This window comes from Desmodus rotundus, chromosome 9 (assembly GCF_022682495.2).
Source record: "Desmodus rotundus isolate HL8 chromosome 9, HLdesRot8A.1, whole genome shotgun sequence".
In the NCBI taxonomy this organism is placed as follows: Eukaryota; Metazoa; Chordata; class Mammalia; order Chiroptera; family Phyllostomidae; genus Desmodus; species Desmodus rotundus.
Genome location: NC_071395.1, coordinates 21991091 through 22006178, shown reverse-complemented (window position 1 = coordinate 22006178; position 15088 = coordinate 21991091). Strand labels below are relative to the sequence as shown.

Sequence of the window (15088 nt, the reverse complement as noted above, 5' to 3'; positions counted from 1 at the left end):
TTATCTAGTGCTGCATAACGAACTGCCCCAACCATAGCACTTAAAACCTGCACAATTTCTGTAGGTCTGGAACCTGGTTGCTGCTTAGCTGGGTTGTTCTGACTCAGGGTCTCTAATCAATCAAGCTGGCAGAAATGCAGCCATCTGAAGGCTGAGCTGAGGCTGAAGGGTTTGCTTCCAAGCTTGCTCACTGGTTGTTGACAGGCCTCAGTAATTCACAGACTGTTGGATGGAGGATGTCAGTCCCACAGGCTATTGGACAGAGGCCTCCATCAGATTTTTTGCTGTGTGTGTGGGCTTCTCTACAATATGGCAGCCAAATTCCTCCCAAGGACAAGTGATAAGAGAAGGAGAGGGAGAGAGGAAGAGATGGGGAGAGAAAGAAAAAGAGAAAGAGAGAGAGAGAAATGGAAGCTGCAGTCCTTTTATAACCTAATTTTGGTAGACACATCCTATCACTTCCGCTGTATTATGTTCACTAGAAGCCAGCCACTGAGTCTTGTCTACACTCAAGTGGAAGGGAGGGAACGAAACACCCCTCTTGAGCAGGAGGAGTATAAAGAATTTGTACACACCCCCACACCATATAAAGGTACACAGGGCATACCTCTTCTCAACTGCCATGCTCAGTGATGTCACATTATTAATTTGAAATCAGCCATGGTGGGAGTATTTACACCACAGAAATCAGCAAACACTCTAACCCAGGGTCCCACCCACACCCCAGAGAGCTGACTGTTTGTAAGCACTTACCAGCACACCATCGGAGGGCTTTTGAGCTATGTGTTTACAGAACTTTTATGGTGTAGAAGAATTTTAGAGAGGACTTCAGAAGGAGGGAATAAAAGGTTCGAGATACAGAGATCGTTTCTGGATTTGCAAATGGCAGAGGTAATGTAGGAATGGAGGTTTGGGGAGCTTAATATGCCCATACAGGTGTCCAGAGGTGACATGAAGAAAAGCTCTCTTTCTTGCACACGCACAATTTGAAATACGGATTGCCTCCTGTATTTTACTATGGGTACACGAAGTTAAACATGTTAGAGACCTGCCATGCAAGATTTCCTATCTAGCAATCGGGATGGACATATCACCTTTTACTTAATGGCCTGGGAAGTCACAAACAAGTAATATACACTCCAGTGAAGCTGACCTACACCTAAAATAGACCAGAATTCAAAGACCAAGGTTTAGTTCCTTTGAACTGATTCTTTGGTATATGTGGTATGCCCAATAATAAGGGAGGAGCTCTGTCACCAGATGAGCAGGAATTTTTCTAAAGGAGAAAACTTCCAGAAGCATTGCATTTTAGATTAGAAAGAGACTTTAGGAAACATAGGACAGTATTTCTTGAAGTATGTTTGTTTGTTAGTCAAACATCAAAGTCAGAAATACGGGGTGTTCTTATTAAAACCTGAAACCCATCTCCGACCTACTGTGTTGCTGGGAGCTTAGGAATCTGCACTTTCACAAATGAATAATCCAATCCAAATCTTTCATTTTACAGATAAGAGAAGCAAACTTCGAAGATGCAAAGAGAGCCCTCTCAAGTGAGACCACGTAGTTGATAGGATTCCACCCATTTTTTCAAAAAAAGTAAACAACAACCCATAAAATTGAGATTTGAGAGAAAATAGGAAACACGCCCTTCATTTAGAGAGACAGCTGCAAGGCCACACAGAATAATATGCTGTTTCCCTGTGCCGTCACCAGTTGATATGCCCCACCTAGCCACAAATGAGTATGGTGACCATAGACTGCTAACATGAAAATCTTACCCTTCCGCTTCTGAAGTTATTGGTTTTGAGCTACTCTGTTTTCCTTCTCTAAGTTTCCAAGGTTGCTCTTTTGGGCTTGATTTTAGAAGCATAATTATAACTCTGGTTTCAAACTTCTGGACCATGTAATCAAACACAGGCTGGTCGTAGTGGAAAATATACAGTTCTTAGCTCTGCCTACATCGACAAAGAACGTGGCTGGATCCAAATTCAACCCAGTGGCATGTCTTTAGAGTGGCAGCTTTCCCCCAAAATACCCCCAAAAGAAGGTCCATGCGCCTGGGGGGGAATGAAGATAGGCGAAGGGGCTGGGGGCCAGCCTCTCCAGCAGCATTTTTTTTTAATCCAATGAAATCATTTAAATATCTGGATCCTAATCTAGGAGACAATTTTCTTTTTAACTTCAGTGCAATTCATTGTTAGATGGAGAAAGAGCAAGTTAAGAAAAAAAATGTCTAGTATGAAAATGACCTACACAGTGTCCAGTTTTTCTGCTTGGTGGAAATACCCAATGGATTATTTATTTATTTAGATTCGTGCTGTTCTTAAATCCAAATGGCAACCTCATCAGAATAACATCTGCTCCAGGAATATCAACCCTGTCTACAGACTGGGTATTTAAAGCTGTAAATGGTTTTATATTTTTATAGTAACTTTGAGAGGAGAATGTAGATGTTATATTTTATTATCAGAGTTTTCTTTCTATAATAGGATTTAATCTTTTTATTTTTTATTTTTTCTTGGAAGAAGGTTCTCCAGCCCTAATCAAGGCCTCAGGTGACTGCAGTCCTGGCCACATCTTGGTTACAACCAGAGCCAGAACCACCCAAATACGCAGCTCCTAAAAGATTTAATCTTAGTGCCAAAATAAATCCTTTGTCTAGCGCACCCCCAAGAGTTGTACTTTATCTTTTTCTTTTTTTTTCTGGAAGAATCCAGGAACGTGCATAATACAATTAACACCAGCATCTGCAAACTGATGGAATGATTAAAAAAAAAAAATTCTGTTAACCCCGTAAATCAAACTGTTCGGGTTTCCAGCCAGACCTTGCAATAGATGAAAAGATGAAAATCCATCCCTTGGGTTTGTGTTTGAACTATCAAAACAGTTATTAGAGATACATCACGGGAAGAAGGCAAGTGGTTGCCAATATCTCTTTTTTGTTTCCTTTTTCTGGAATATTCTCCAATTCTTGGAGCATCAAGATGGAAACCCAGGTCGGCTTGGACTACTGGTCACTTTAGAAGGCTCCACTCACAACACAAGAGTATTTTTTCGACACGCAACGTCATGGATTTCTCAATGAAAACAACGTTTACAAACGCAGGTCTCAGCTGTCATATCACCTGTGTGGTCCCTCGAGCCCTCTAGCCTTTGACGTGGTTCTGAGCCAACAGATCGCGCAAGCAGCGGCGCAGCTCAGCATCAGCTGAGCTCACGGCGCGGCGGCCCCTCCTCGCAGTGGTTTCTCCTGCAGCTCCCCTGGGCTCGGCGGCGGGTAGTGCAGCCCGCCCAGCGCGGCTCGCCCCTCTCCTCTGGGTGGCCTCCGCGGACGGGCGGACACTCATTCCACCCGGGAAGGTGAGACACGAGGAGGCTGGTGCGGAACTTGCCGCCCTAGCGCAGCCCGGCCAGCTCGGTCCCGGGGCCAGGCAGACAAAAGAGGCGGCCCGCGCAGAAAGGCACGGGCGATGGCCGGGCGGAGAGGCCGGGCGCTGCTGGCGCTGTGCGGGGCACTGGCCGCCTGCGCGTGGCTGCTGGGCGCCGAAGCCCAGGAGCCCGGGGCGCCCGCGGCGGGCATGAGGCGGCGCCGGCGGCTGCAGCAGGAAGACGGCATCTCCTTCGAGTACCACCGCTACCCCGAGCTGCGCGAGGCGCTGGTGTCCGTGTGGCTGCAGTGCACCGCCGTGAGCCGGATCTACACGGTCGGGCGCAGCTTCGAGGGCCGGGAGCTCCTGGTTATCGAGCTGTCCGACAACCCTGGCGTCCACGAGCCTGGTAAGGGCGCTGCCATCCCTCGAGAGCCGCAGACGGTTGGAGTGGTGGCAGCGGGGGTGCGAGGGGAAGGTGGGCCCAGCGGTGTCAGTGGAAAAGGGCGTCTGGGGTGGAAGGTGGGAATTAGGGGGAGGAATGGGGATGAGGATGAACCTGACCGAGAGCGCTGTGGTTTGCCGGGTTCCTGTCTCCGCGGTTCTCCCTCCCTCCCCAGCCGTTAGGCCACCTTTTGGTGAGCTGAGGCTAGAGAGCCTGGAGGGATGGAGGCAGGAGCACGAAGCAAGCAAATCTGTGCTTTCGCCAGCCCAGCGGTCACTCTCACTTTGCTGTATCAAAGACTCGAGGGAATAATAGAATCCTCAGGATGGAGGTTGACCTCCCTTGCGTACAGGAGTAGAAAGCTAAGGTGCAGAGGGCGGGGACTTAAGAGGACCCAGGAAAAGTCATTTATCATTTGCTGCCTAATTTCCAGAGGACCAGCCTTATTGGATCCTGCAGGCTCTGCATACCCATCTCTACCTGTACGTGTGTTTTAGGCGCACGAGCATTGTGGATGCGCAGGAAATGTTAAGGATATTAGCAACCCCGTAGGCCCTCCTCTCAGGGTGGGAAAGTGGCCGCTGACAGGCATTCGGATTTTGAAACTGGACTCCACCTTTCTAAGGAAAAAGGAATATTCCATTTTTTCTGCTTTTGATACTTGGGATGAGTGGTTTGTGACCAGATTTTTATTTCAGATGACGTTTCCTTACAGTTAGTTATCTTATGCATCTTCCTCCTTAGTATTTAATTTATGTTAAATGTGACTCATTTAGTATTAATCAGAGGTATTTAAAACTGTTCTTGGGGCTCCCCCCCATCATGTTTCTGCTCTGAAGAGTTATCTTTAGGACCGAGGCTTCTGATAGAAAGTAACCTCAGCTATTTTTTCAAGGAGATTATAGGCAAGCTAATGCTCACTTGTGTTGTCCTGTTTCAAGTGTAGAAGTAAAAGTCTAACATAATGTTACTGTTCGAATGTGATGTGCTTTTGAAAATGAAAACAAGAATTCTTTGGCTTGAATATCTGGAATGTATAAAGTTTGTCAAGATTTGTAAATGTGTCTTTCAGATCGCAAGCTCTAACGAGGTAGGGACCCCTTCCAGCCACCCCTGCCCACGCCTGCTGACGGCAGGCGCCCAGTACGAATTAGGGAAAAGTCAGTCATTTTCAGTCTGGATCAGTCATTTGCTGAATATCACAGTATCTAAAGATATAATGGTCTATTCCTCCTAAACACAAAATACACAGATTTAATTCATTTTATGAAGACGAACTCAGAAATGTGTTTTATGTTATGTGCTTTATAATTTCTTGTTAAATGAAGCAAATTTTAAGTTCATGGTATTAATAATTGAATACAAAATGTCTATTGTATTTTTAATTGTATTGTATTATTTTGAACACTAAATAATCTCAACAGTGATTGCTCCCCCTCTCCATGCCCCCCACCCCCACCCTGCCCCACCTTTAAGAGGAGATAAGTAAGTTAGAAATCTTTGGGGAACTAGTGTTATAAAACAAAATTCAGCTGAGTAAATTTGAAAGAACTTACTGGCTTTATTCAACGATTCATGAATTGGGCAGCAGATACAAAGGAGCTCCAAGGTGCTGTGCAAAATGAAGACTTCCCACAGAAGAGAGTGAGAACAAGGAAGTTGTAGGCAAAAAAAAAGCAAGTTGGTTATTGCAAGGTTACTTTCCCTTAGAGGATGGCAGGGGCTTATCAGGAAGCTGACCTAACTAGCATTGACCAGGTGATTCCTGCTTGACTGGTTTAAGATTCCATTTCTGGGACAGCTGAAACTGTAGTTGTCCTGATTTGGTGACGTGGGGCTTAGCATAAGCGACTCCATTTTGGGCCCGTTGTGTTGTTTTTAACACTAGAAAATGGAGAAATCTGATCAATATATGTTTGATAGTATGTGTATGTGTATGAATTAACTTTTTAGGAAGTTTTGGATAAAGGAAAGCATTCTTGGATGGCCTTCAAATTCCTTTTAGATGAAGATATTTTAAGAAATAAGAACTACATGCTTTCATTTTTTTCGAGCACCCCACACACTCTAGGTGGGCCAGGTTCTACGGGCTGTGCAGTGATACACAAGATAGTCCTTGCCCTCTGGCAAATTGGGAATCAGGAGTTAAAAGGGAGGTATAAAGGTATGAAGGGCTGCAAGAATGGTGTGGGAGGACTGGTGACAGGACACCAGGGACCTCAGTTCAGGAGGCTTTGGTCATTGAAAAATGGATGACTAGAAAGTAGGAACTATATTTACAGAATGCTGAATATTGAAATGTACCAATTCCAGGGTGGCTTATAGCGGGTAGATGTTTTAAGAGGCCTCGGCTTTTGAAAGAGGGCAACTATCTTAACTATTTTCACCTAATAAGACTGTTTTTTGTATGAAATAACATTTGTGACTAAGCTAATAGGAAATGATATTTAGCCTGAAAAATTCATTTACTTGACTAAAACTTTAATGAAGTTGCCCAGGTATCAAGTTTGTTAGTTTTCTTAATCTAAATTCTTTTTCTGGATTAAAATAAAATGTAGCTTGCCCCAGCCAGGTGGCTCAGTTGGTTGGAGTGTCATCCCATACACTGAAATGTTAAGGGTTTGGTCCCTGCTCGCCGCTCCCCACCCACCCCCGAAGGTTGTGGGTTTGATTCCTGGTCAGGGTGCATACAGGAAGCAACCAATTGATGTTTCTCTCTCTCTAAAATCAATAAACATCTCCTGGGTTGAGGATTAAAAAAATAAACAAGTAAATGTGAAAATGTAGCTAATGTGTAAGGATTTAGTTAGATAATAGAGGAACTTCTCCCCAAACAAAACATACACACAAAAAGCCTTTCGCTGTGGTAGAACTGGCAAGTGAGAGGTTTACTGGGTTAGATTCGTGGATTATGCAGAGAAGGCGTTTGTTGATACCACCAGCTCTCTTCCTGAGCAGAAAGAAGTGATCATCATACTTGTGTGGTATCAGGCTGTGGCCTGAACCTGAACTTTTCTCCTGAAAAAGATTCATTATCTCAGATATTCTACATTAGAATTCAACAGAAGGGAAAGAACATTGTTTTGAATTGATCAGCAAGGAATATCCATACGTATTCTATTATGACACCGTGGGAATCAGCTTGATTCTTGACTAGCTGAATGTTGGGTCTTAATTTTCATTTTGTATCGCTTTGGAGGCCTGCAAAAATCTGCTGGAGGAGGGCCACGGGTATCAGCCATCCTCAGGAGAACTGCGAACAGTCTTGACCCCAGTCTCGTCACCTCACATACTGTGATTCTGGGCCCCCAAGGTGGGACAGGGATGGAGACTGAACTAAGATCGAATCTTTGCACTTTGTCTGGCCTCTTGGCTGATTCTGGGTGCTCAGATGTGTTTCCATTAGATGTGATACCTGCCAGGCCTCATCATATTCCCCATTTTTCTTTATGTTTGTTTATGTTTTATACTTCTAAAATATTTCTATACATAGGGACTCATGTGCTCAAACCCAAGCATTTACTCTCCTAGGCGTGCATATTTGTCATTGCAATACCGATAAAAGGAACCTTTTTTCATTTATGTCAAAGCAATGGAATCCATTCCCAGACCACTCCTCCCAGAGTTAAACATGAGGTAAGATTAGTTTGTTTAAAACACGAATTCTTTGATGTGTAGTTTAAGATGGCTCTTGGGGAATGATTTATAACTAAAATGCTATCTTAGAAACATTCTTTAGAGCATAGATTTTTCTCTCTCAAGGCTGGAAGGATTATTTTGGACCCATTCCTCCCAAAATCTGTTAAAATTTACAGCGTATGAATGCCAATGTGCATTTGCCAAAGATTGTGATGGAACACTTAATACTGGCAAAATTTCCATATAAGAAACAAACACAAAAGAAGTGGGGATTTTGGTTACATGGCCTCCTTTCATACCAGATCAGAATGTATTAGTGGGAAGTGATTACAATTGAGTAACACCTTACAATGAATGGCTGTGGATGTTCGATTCTGGAGAAGGATGTCGATGACCACATGTGGTCAAGAGTTATTTTTAGACCTGAATGAGTCAGTGCAGCTCTTGCCAGAAATAATGTACTTGATTGACTTGTGATTGGCTAATGGAAGAGGAGAAATCGGGCTGGCCCCTCACGTCATGTCCTATGCTAAGATAAAATAGGCAGCTTTCTATGGCAACTGATGGGGAGGTGGGAAAGGAATCATCTGCCAGCGCCTCCCTTATTGGCATAGCAGAAGGGTGAAATCCCTGCCTTCGCAGACACTTCCTTTGGGAAAGATATTTTTGACAAATGCAAAAATAGCCCATGCAGGGAGTGACATATCACCCAGCTTTTCGGGGAGTGTATTTAATGGGACATTCGTTCGGCTTGGTTTGATAAATTAGCTGCACAAAGATAAACAGGTTTGTACATTGCAGAACCCTTCCTATGATGATGTATGTCTGAGACCTCCAAATCAGACATGTATCAGATGGCATTTCCCTGCCTCCTTTCACCATGGAAGCTTTTTTTTTTTTTTTTTTTTTGGAAGGAGCTCATCTTGGAATTAGCTTTACACTAGTTTGAGAAATATGGCCTTAGCCCATCAACATTCGCTGTATTATGAAGGAGCAATTTGGTAATTCTCTAGCAGAGCGATGCATACGAGGAGTTCTTCGGGGGTGGGACACATGTGTTTTCCATTTTTTGCCCATTAAGTGCCCGCATAGTGATTTATGCAGAGTAAGCTCTTAAGATATGCTTATTGAATTAAGAACATGATTCCAAGGCAACGAGACACAGGACAGATAATTTTGACTAGAAAGATTAAGGTAATAAATGCCATCCCATTCTTTTATTAAGTAGCTTCATGCTTTAATGTCTAGTTACCTCTTTTTCTTGTCTATAAAATAGGGATACTTTAAAAACTCATACCTCATGGGGTTGCTGGGAGGCCAGAGTAGTATAGTATATAGAAAAGAATTGAGTGAAGTTGCTTTCATCTAGTTATGAAGATGAGCTAGTTTGTTAAAATTTTTCTTCACTTTCAGTCAGTCTGGAAAACGTGCCGCACTGGCCTTGCGCTCATTTGGAGTCGGCCTGCTTGGCCGCGCCACCACCCGAGACCGGCTCAGGGCTTCCCTGGCCCGGTGGCATTGCTCGGGCCCAGCCGGGAGCCCGGACTCTCACCCTCTCATCATGCGTCCTTGTTCACAAGTGTTTGCCCTTGATTGATCTTTAAGATGCGGGTCATTTCCACTTTTGTTCGGTTTGACTTTATCTTTTGCTTTATTCAATAGGAATAGTGAAAGTGTTCATCCTTGTTTGAGCATGTTTTTATGGTTGTTTCCTCAGGTTATTAAATAAATGTAGGGCAATTCCAACATTTACTCTGGCAAACTAACTTATTTTCCTGAAGAATTTGATGAAACTACGCAGAACCCGACTAATTTACTCTTTTTCAGACTCAGTGTTAAGTGGAAGGTCTCCGACACCGTCTTTGGCATCCCTGCCCATTTTCTCACCCCCACGGGGCTCCTTTCTCTGTGCTTCCACAGTCCCCCGAAGAGCTGTAATGTAAAGGGTTATCGTACATGCTTTGATGTCAAGGGGTATGAGTTTGGATCCTTTCTCTTCCTGTTGTTAACGAAATGCTCTTGGGCAAGTCACATCCCTTGTAAGTCCCAAATTCATTGCCTATGAAATGACAATAATGTGATGACTAAGTGAAGTAGGAAATATAAAGTTCTTATTAATTCATTATGTGTCAACCATTATTATTACCTTTATTATGGCATTTTTCCATTGTTGGTCTAAGTGTTCCCCTGGTAGGCTGTGAGAGCTTCTTCTGGCCAGGGGTTGTATTTTGTGCAAACTGTCTAGACCTATGTTTAGCACATGGTGGCCACTCAGTGAATATTTGTAGAATAAATAACATTTCTCAAATCAGCAGAAATACGCGTCAGCAAACAAAGCCATGTTGAAAGTCAGTGTTGACTTTATGTATGTTAGCATGACGGAATATGACACAAGAGAGGACAGAAATAATGTTTTTCTTATGTCTGAGATTAACGTGGTGCATGCAGATGGCATGATGGAGAGATCCCGCAGCTGCTGGTCCTTCCCGGTCTCAGTGGAGCGCTTGTGTGCGCCGTCTGTTGCAACTGCCCTGGTAGGAGGCTCTTTTCCTTTTGAGACATTGTAGAAAGCCAAACTGCTTTTTAAAGGTTAAGTCAAAGTTCTAAAGATATTAAATAAAAGCTCCAAAGATAGTAAGTAAAAGTTCACTTTGTAAAATTTTTGACCTTTTAAAAATCTGCATGAGTCCTTCGTGTTGCAGACTAAGAACTGAGTGCTCTTGGAACGTGGACGTCATGCACCTGCAGGTTTTCATCCCCCCTTCCCTCGGGAAGTGGCATTCAAGCCAAACACTTGCAGGGCCCGTGTACCCGAGGCCGCTCTGACAGGTAGCTGATGGGCCAAACAAGCTCCAATTTGAAACATGTTTAAATTTGCTCTTTCCTTCCCTTCTCTTTTTGCTGAATTGCTGCCAGTCCATGGCTCTGTGAATGTTTCTCTTCCTTTAAAAGTTCGGGATATGGTGTTTTGCAGGCAACCCAGCAGGCAGCTCTTTCTAATAAAGTATAGCCTCAGAGAGGAGCGTGTTTGTGTTACCAGTACCTTTTATTCAAATTGTTTATTCAAACAATTTACCTATATCTTTAACTGTCTCCAATTTGTAACCTTTGAAGGATAAGGCGGCGTATTACAGGGTTGATTCTTAAAAAGAAATGATTTAATTATATAAACCCTGGAACAACTTTCTACTCCCAATAAATATTTTGTTTTTTTCAAATACCTGCTTACTATAAAATCACTGCTAAGCATGGTTCCTGTACTGAGGCTTTGAAAGGCCATAACTCAAAATGTCAGAGTTTGGAATAAGGACGGGTTCGTTGATCAAGAAGGCGCCAGCAGAGAAGATGGGAAACTTAGCGTGTCTCAAACCCGTCTTGCTCACTGGGCTAGTGTAAGGGTTTTAAGAGTTTACAGGGGAACGGGTATGAGCAAGTTTGAATTGGAGGATCTTGGAACTTGGCCATTTATGATAAGGGGTGGCTGCACTGGATCTTCCTGGACAATGGACTGTTCACTTTGAAAGGGTTTTGGGGTTCAAGTTCTGGTTATGTCCTGGTCCTTTGGTTTCCTCTGTGTGTGTATTTGTGTGTGTGTGTGTATGTGTGTGTGTGTGTGAGAGAGAGAGAGAGAGAGTGGGAGAGAGAGAGAGAGAGAGAGAGAGACTGGTTTCTGGTGTAGCTGGAGGTCCACGTTCTCTCCTCGGTGCCTCCTTCGTCTGGATGACATGTGGTTTTGGTCTGCTGTCTCTGAAAAACAGCTCATTATCTCATTAATTAGAATAGAACTGTTTTGAGCTGATTTTGCAGTTGCAATAATAATAATGCCCCTTATTTTAAAATGTTTGATTTGAAAAGAAGGATGATTATTTTAAAAATGGATGCAGACTACTTATTTTTAAAATGAGACTAAATATAACCTTTACCAGGTTGCTAAAAAATTCCTGGTTTTCCTGTGGTTATGCACATCAAGGTAATCGGGAAAAACAACAATTATCTCATGTATTTTCATATGCAGGCAGCTACTCATATTCAGATCCAAAGTGATGCTGTCTGATTGGGCCCATCCAATTTCTCTTCCCATATAGCCTAAGTATTCCAAACGAGAAAATCTTTCCTTAGTATGCAGCTGCTTCTCATTTCCATTGTGTAATTTTTCCCCCAAGAAATACTTTGTTTCTAGAGCTCAGTTCCACACCTTGCACAGATGATAAACTTTGGTCATGAGTTCCAGATAGTAAGACTTCATCGTGAAGGTTGGACTGTCACCTCCCTGACCAGTGAGTGGCCTGAATACTTTTTTTTCTAGCTTTTCTACCTAATCAGTAATTTCACAACAGACTTTTCTTATGACCATCAAAAATTGCTGCATGGTATGCCACGCTAAAATCAATTTTCCACTATGAGAAGAAAATGTAAGCTTTTGTCAATATAGCTACTACTAGTAATTTAATTTAGGGAATATTTAATGAATATCCACTATGTATATGGTCTTTCACTTTGTCAGTCACTCCTTTAGGCAGAGCCTTTGCATCGAAATGTGTTAATTTGTCTCTTGCTTTGGATTCACTCTTTCATGCATGTTGAGCTTAACTGGCATACTGTTTAACCAGTGGGCACATTACTTGATTCTGGAAAATGTGTGTTCAAAGGTCAAAGGGTTCCTCATGCTGTTATTGATGCAGCAAGCGTAAAGACAATATCTACAAGGGAGGCTACTGGAAATGCAGCTTGCCATCACATATTGCAAACTAAAATGTGATGGGTGTCCTTTCTGTGTTTTCGATACAGTGTTGAACAACTGATTTTAAAGTACAACAGTCCTATTGAAATAGTTTCATTTGTCTCAAATCGTGACATTGTTCAGCACTTTTTTTTTTTAAATTTTATTGGAGCAAACCAGTCTTATTCATTGTGGGAACTCAGTAAACATTAAGCCAAATTCCTCACATAATCAGCATCGTGGGATTTAAGTTAACACACTTTTGGAAACTGCATTAACTTTACAAAGTCAAAAGGACCTTTAGAGCACTCACACAATGGGAAATCCACTTGTTAAATGTATTTTCTCAACATTCAAGTTCAGGTTTTGGATAATGTTAAAGCAATAGAAAATACGGACAGGAAATTCTCATGTGAATATTGTGTAGATGTATAGTGAATATACTATATAGATGAATAGACTAACATACTGTGTAGACATATGGGTTTTGTCTAGGCCTTGGTGATGGCAAGATAATCATCAGTGGAACAGTCATTTTAAATTATTTTAAATTTCAAATTGGTTTATGTATTTATAAGATTTCATTCACATCTATAAAATAACCTTCATTTTTCTTGTTTTTACTTCTATGTTTAGCTATTGTCAGCAATTGACGGGTTTTCTGTTTTATCTAAGTGGCTTACTCTTAAAAAAAAAATCATTTCTCCAGAAGTCTTTTCTTTCAGGAAGTTTTCTTGGGCTATTCTTGCCCCCTCCAACCACATTCAGGTGTTCTACCAGGGCTTTCTGTGCTTGGCCGAACTTGCCTTTACTTCCATGTAAAGACCCTAAGTCAGGTGTACCCTCTCAGCTAGTCCAGGAGAACCTAATGGTTAACACGGCCCCACAGTTGCTTCTTCTTTTCCCTCTCTGGCTTTTTTTCTCTTCTGTGGATATTAAAATAAGACAGTAGTCATCTGAATGTCAGTCGGAAGCCTTTGTCTGACACCTTTGGGCTGTAAACACACGGGGATGTATAGAGGTTTATTTACTATCAATCTTTCCATCTCTATATAAACTGTCTTTAGGTTGGTCCCAAATTAACAGCTTTTCTATACCTATCATAGATGAGGAATTATATATTATTTATCTTTATGGGGACTTAAAGATGCAGGAAGAGTGTGCCTATTGTTGAAAAGAAGTATTTAAAAGAAAAATTAGGAATGTAGGTTTTCTTGTATTTTAAAAATTTATCACAATGATCTTAATTCCCTATAAAATGCACATTAATTAAATTGTCTTATTTGTGCACTAGGAAAATCTTTAAATATATTAAGAACTGTTACACTATAAAAAAGGTAACTTGAGGAGTTTAATTTTTAAGAGGTTTAAAAAAATTGTTTTCTCATGAAAGTGTCGTTGGCCTTTCTAAAGAGGTTTCATGGAGGGGTGGAAGGCACTTGTGGTTCAGTCTGCACTGCCTTTGTGTGTGAATTGGAGGCGGCTTGCTATTGGCTACGTAAAGGAGCCCATTACTGGCCTTCGTGTCCTTCGCCCTCCACATTTTATCTCTGACCGGAGTCAGAGTGGTAAGATGAGGTTTTGAAAACATAGTTGTAAACTCAGTTACAAGTTCATAGTTTAAAGCATTGCTTGTGCTGAAGTCGTCTTTGTCTCTAGAGGACCACCTGTCCTGCTAATTTCTATTTTATTTTATTGGATTTATTATATAGGTTTCAGGTGTACAGTTCTATATATGTCATCAGTATATTGTGTTGTGTGCTCACCACCCCAAGTCAGGCCTCCTTCCGTCACCGTTTGTTCCCCCTTACCCTCCTCTGCCTCCCCCACCCCCCTTTCCCTCTGGTCATCATCATACTGTTGTCTGTGTCTGTGAAGATTTTTTTTTTTTGTTTTGCTTAATCCCTTCACCTTTTTCACCCTGTCCCCAGTCCCCCCTTCCCTCTAACAGTTGTCCATCTGTTTTCTGTATCTATAAATCTGTTTCTACTTTGTTAGTTTATTTTGTTCATTAGATTCCACATATAAGTGAAATCATATGGTATTATACTTGTTTGTCTCTGACTGGCTTTTTTCACTTAGCATAATACTCTCCAGGTCCATCCATGCTGTAGCAAAAGGTAAGGTTTCCCTCTTTTTCACGGTTAAGTAGTATCTGTTGTGTAAGAGTACTAGGGCTTTTTTATCCACTCATCTACTGATGGGCACTTGGGCTGCTTCCGCATCCTGGCTGTTGTAAATAATGCAGCGATGAACACAAGGGTGCATATTTTCTTTTGGTTCAGTGTTTTGGGTTCCTTCAGATACATTCCCAGACATGAAATTGCTGGGTCACAAGGCAGTTCCAGTTCTCATTTTTTCAGGTAACTCTATACTGCTTTACACGGTGGCTGCGCCAGTCTGCATTGCCGCCAACGGTGCAAAAGGGTTCCCTTTTTTCCACAGCCTCACCAACACCTGTTGTTTGTTGGTTTATTGATAATAGCCATTTTAACTGATGTGAGCTGATACCTCATTGTGGTTTAAATTTGCATTTCTCTGATGATTAATGACATTGAGCATCTTTTCATATGTCTATTGGCCATCTGCATGCGCTCTTTGAGGAAGTATCTATTCAGGTTCTACGCCCATTTTTAAATTGGATTATTTGGTTTTTTGCGTGTGCTTGCGTTGAGTTTTATAAGTTATTTATAAATATTGGATATTAATCCCATGTCGGGTGTATCATCGGTGAATATGTTCTCCCATTCAGTGGGTTGTCTTTTCATTTTGTTGATGGTTTTCTTTGCTGTGCGAAAGCTCACATGCCCACCTTGAGTATATTAATTTTACTCGGGTCAACATTGGTAGGCTGTATGTTGAGGATAACTGTAGGCCTTGCCCTAGCAGTAAAAAACATGACTTATATGATAATTA

At 42.0% G+C, this 15088-nt stretch overlaps 1 protein-coding gene across 1 annotated transcript in view; it reads left to right on the top strand.

Moving 5' to 3' along the window:
* Positions 1-3256: 3256 nt before the first annotated feature.
* CPE (carboxypeptidase E) overlaps positions 3257-15088 on the top strand; it is a 68628-nt gene continuing 56796 nt past the window's right edge. Inside the window, exon 1 of the mRNA XM_053911728.2 lies at positions 3257-3777. Coding sequence (XP_053767703.1) covers positions 3471-3777 — 307 coding nt within the window. The 5' untranslated portion in view covers positions 3257-3470. The remainder of the gene's footprint in view (positions 3778-15088) is intronic.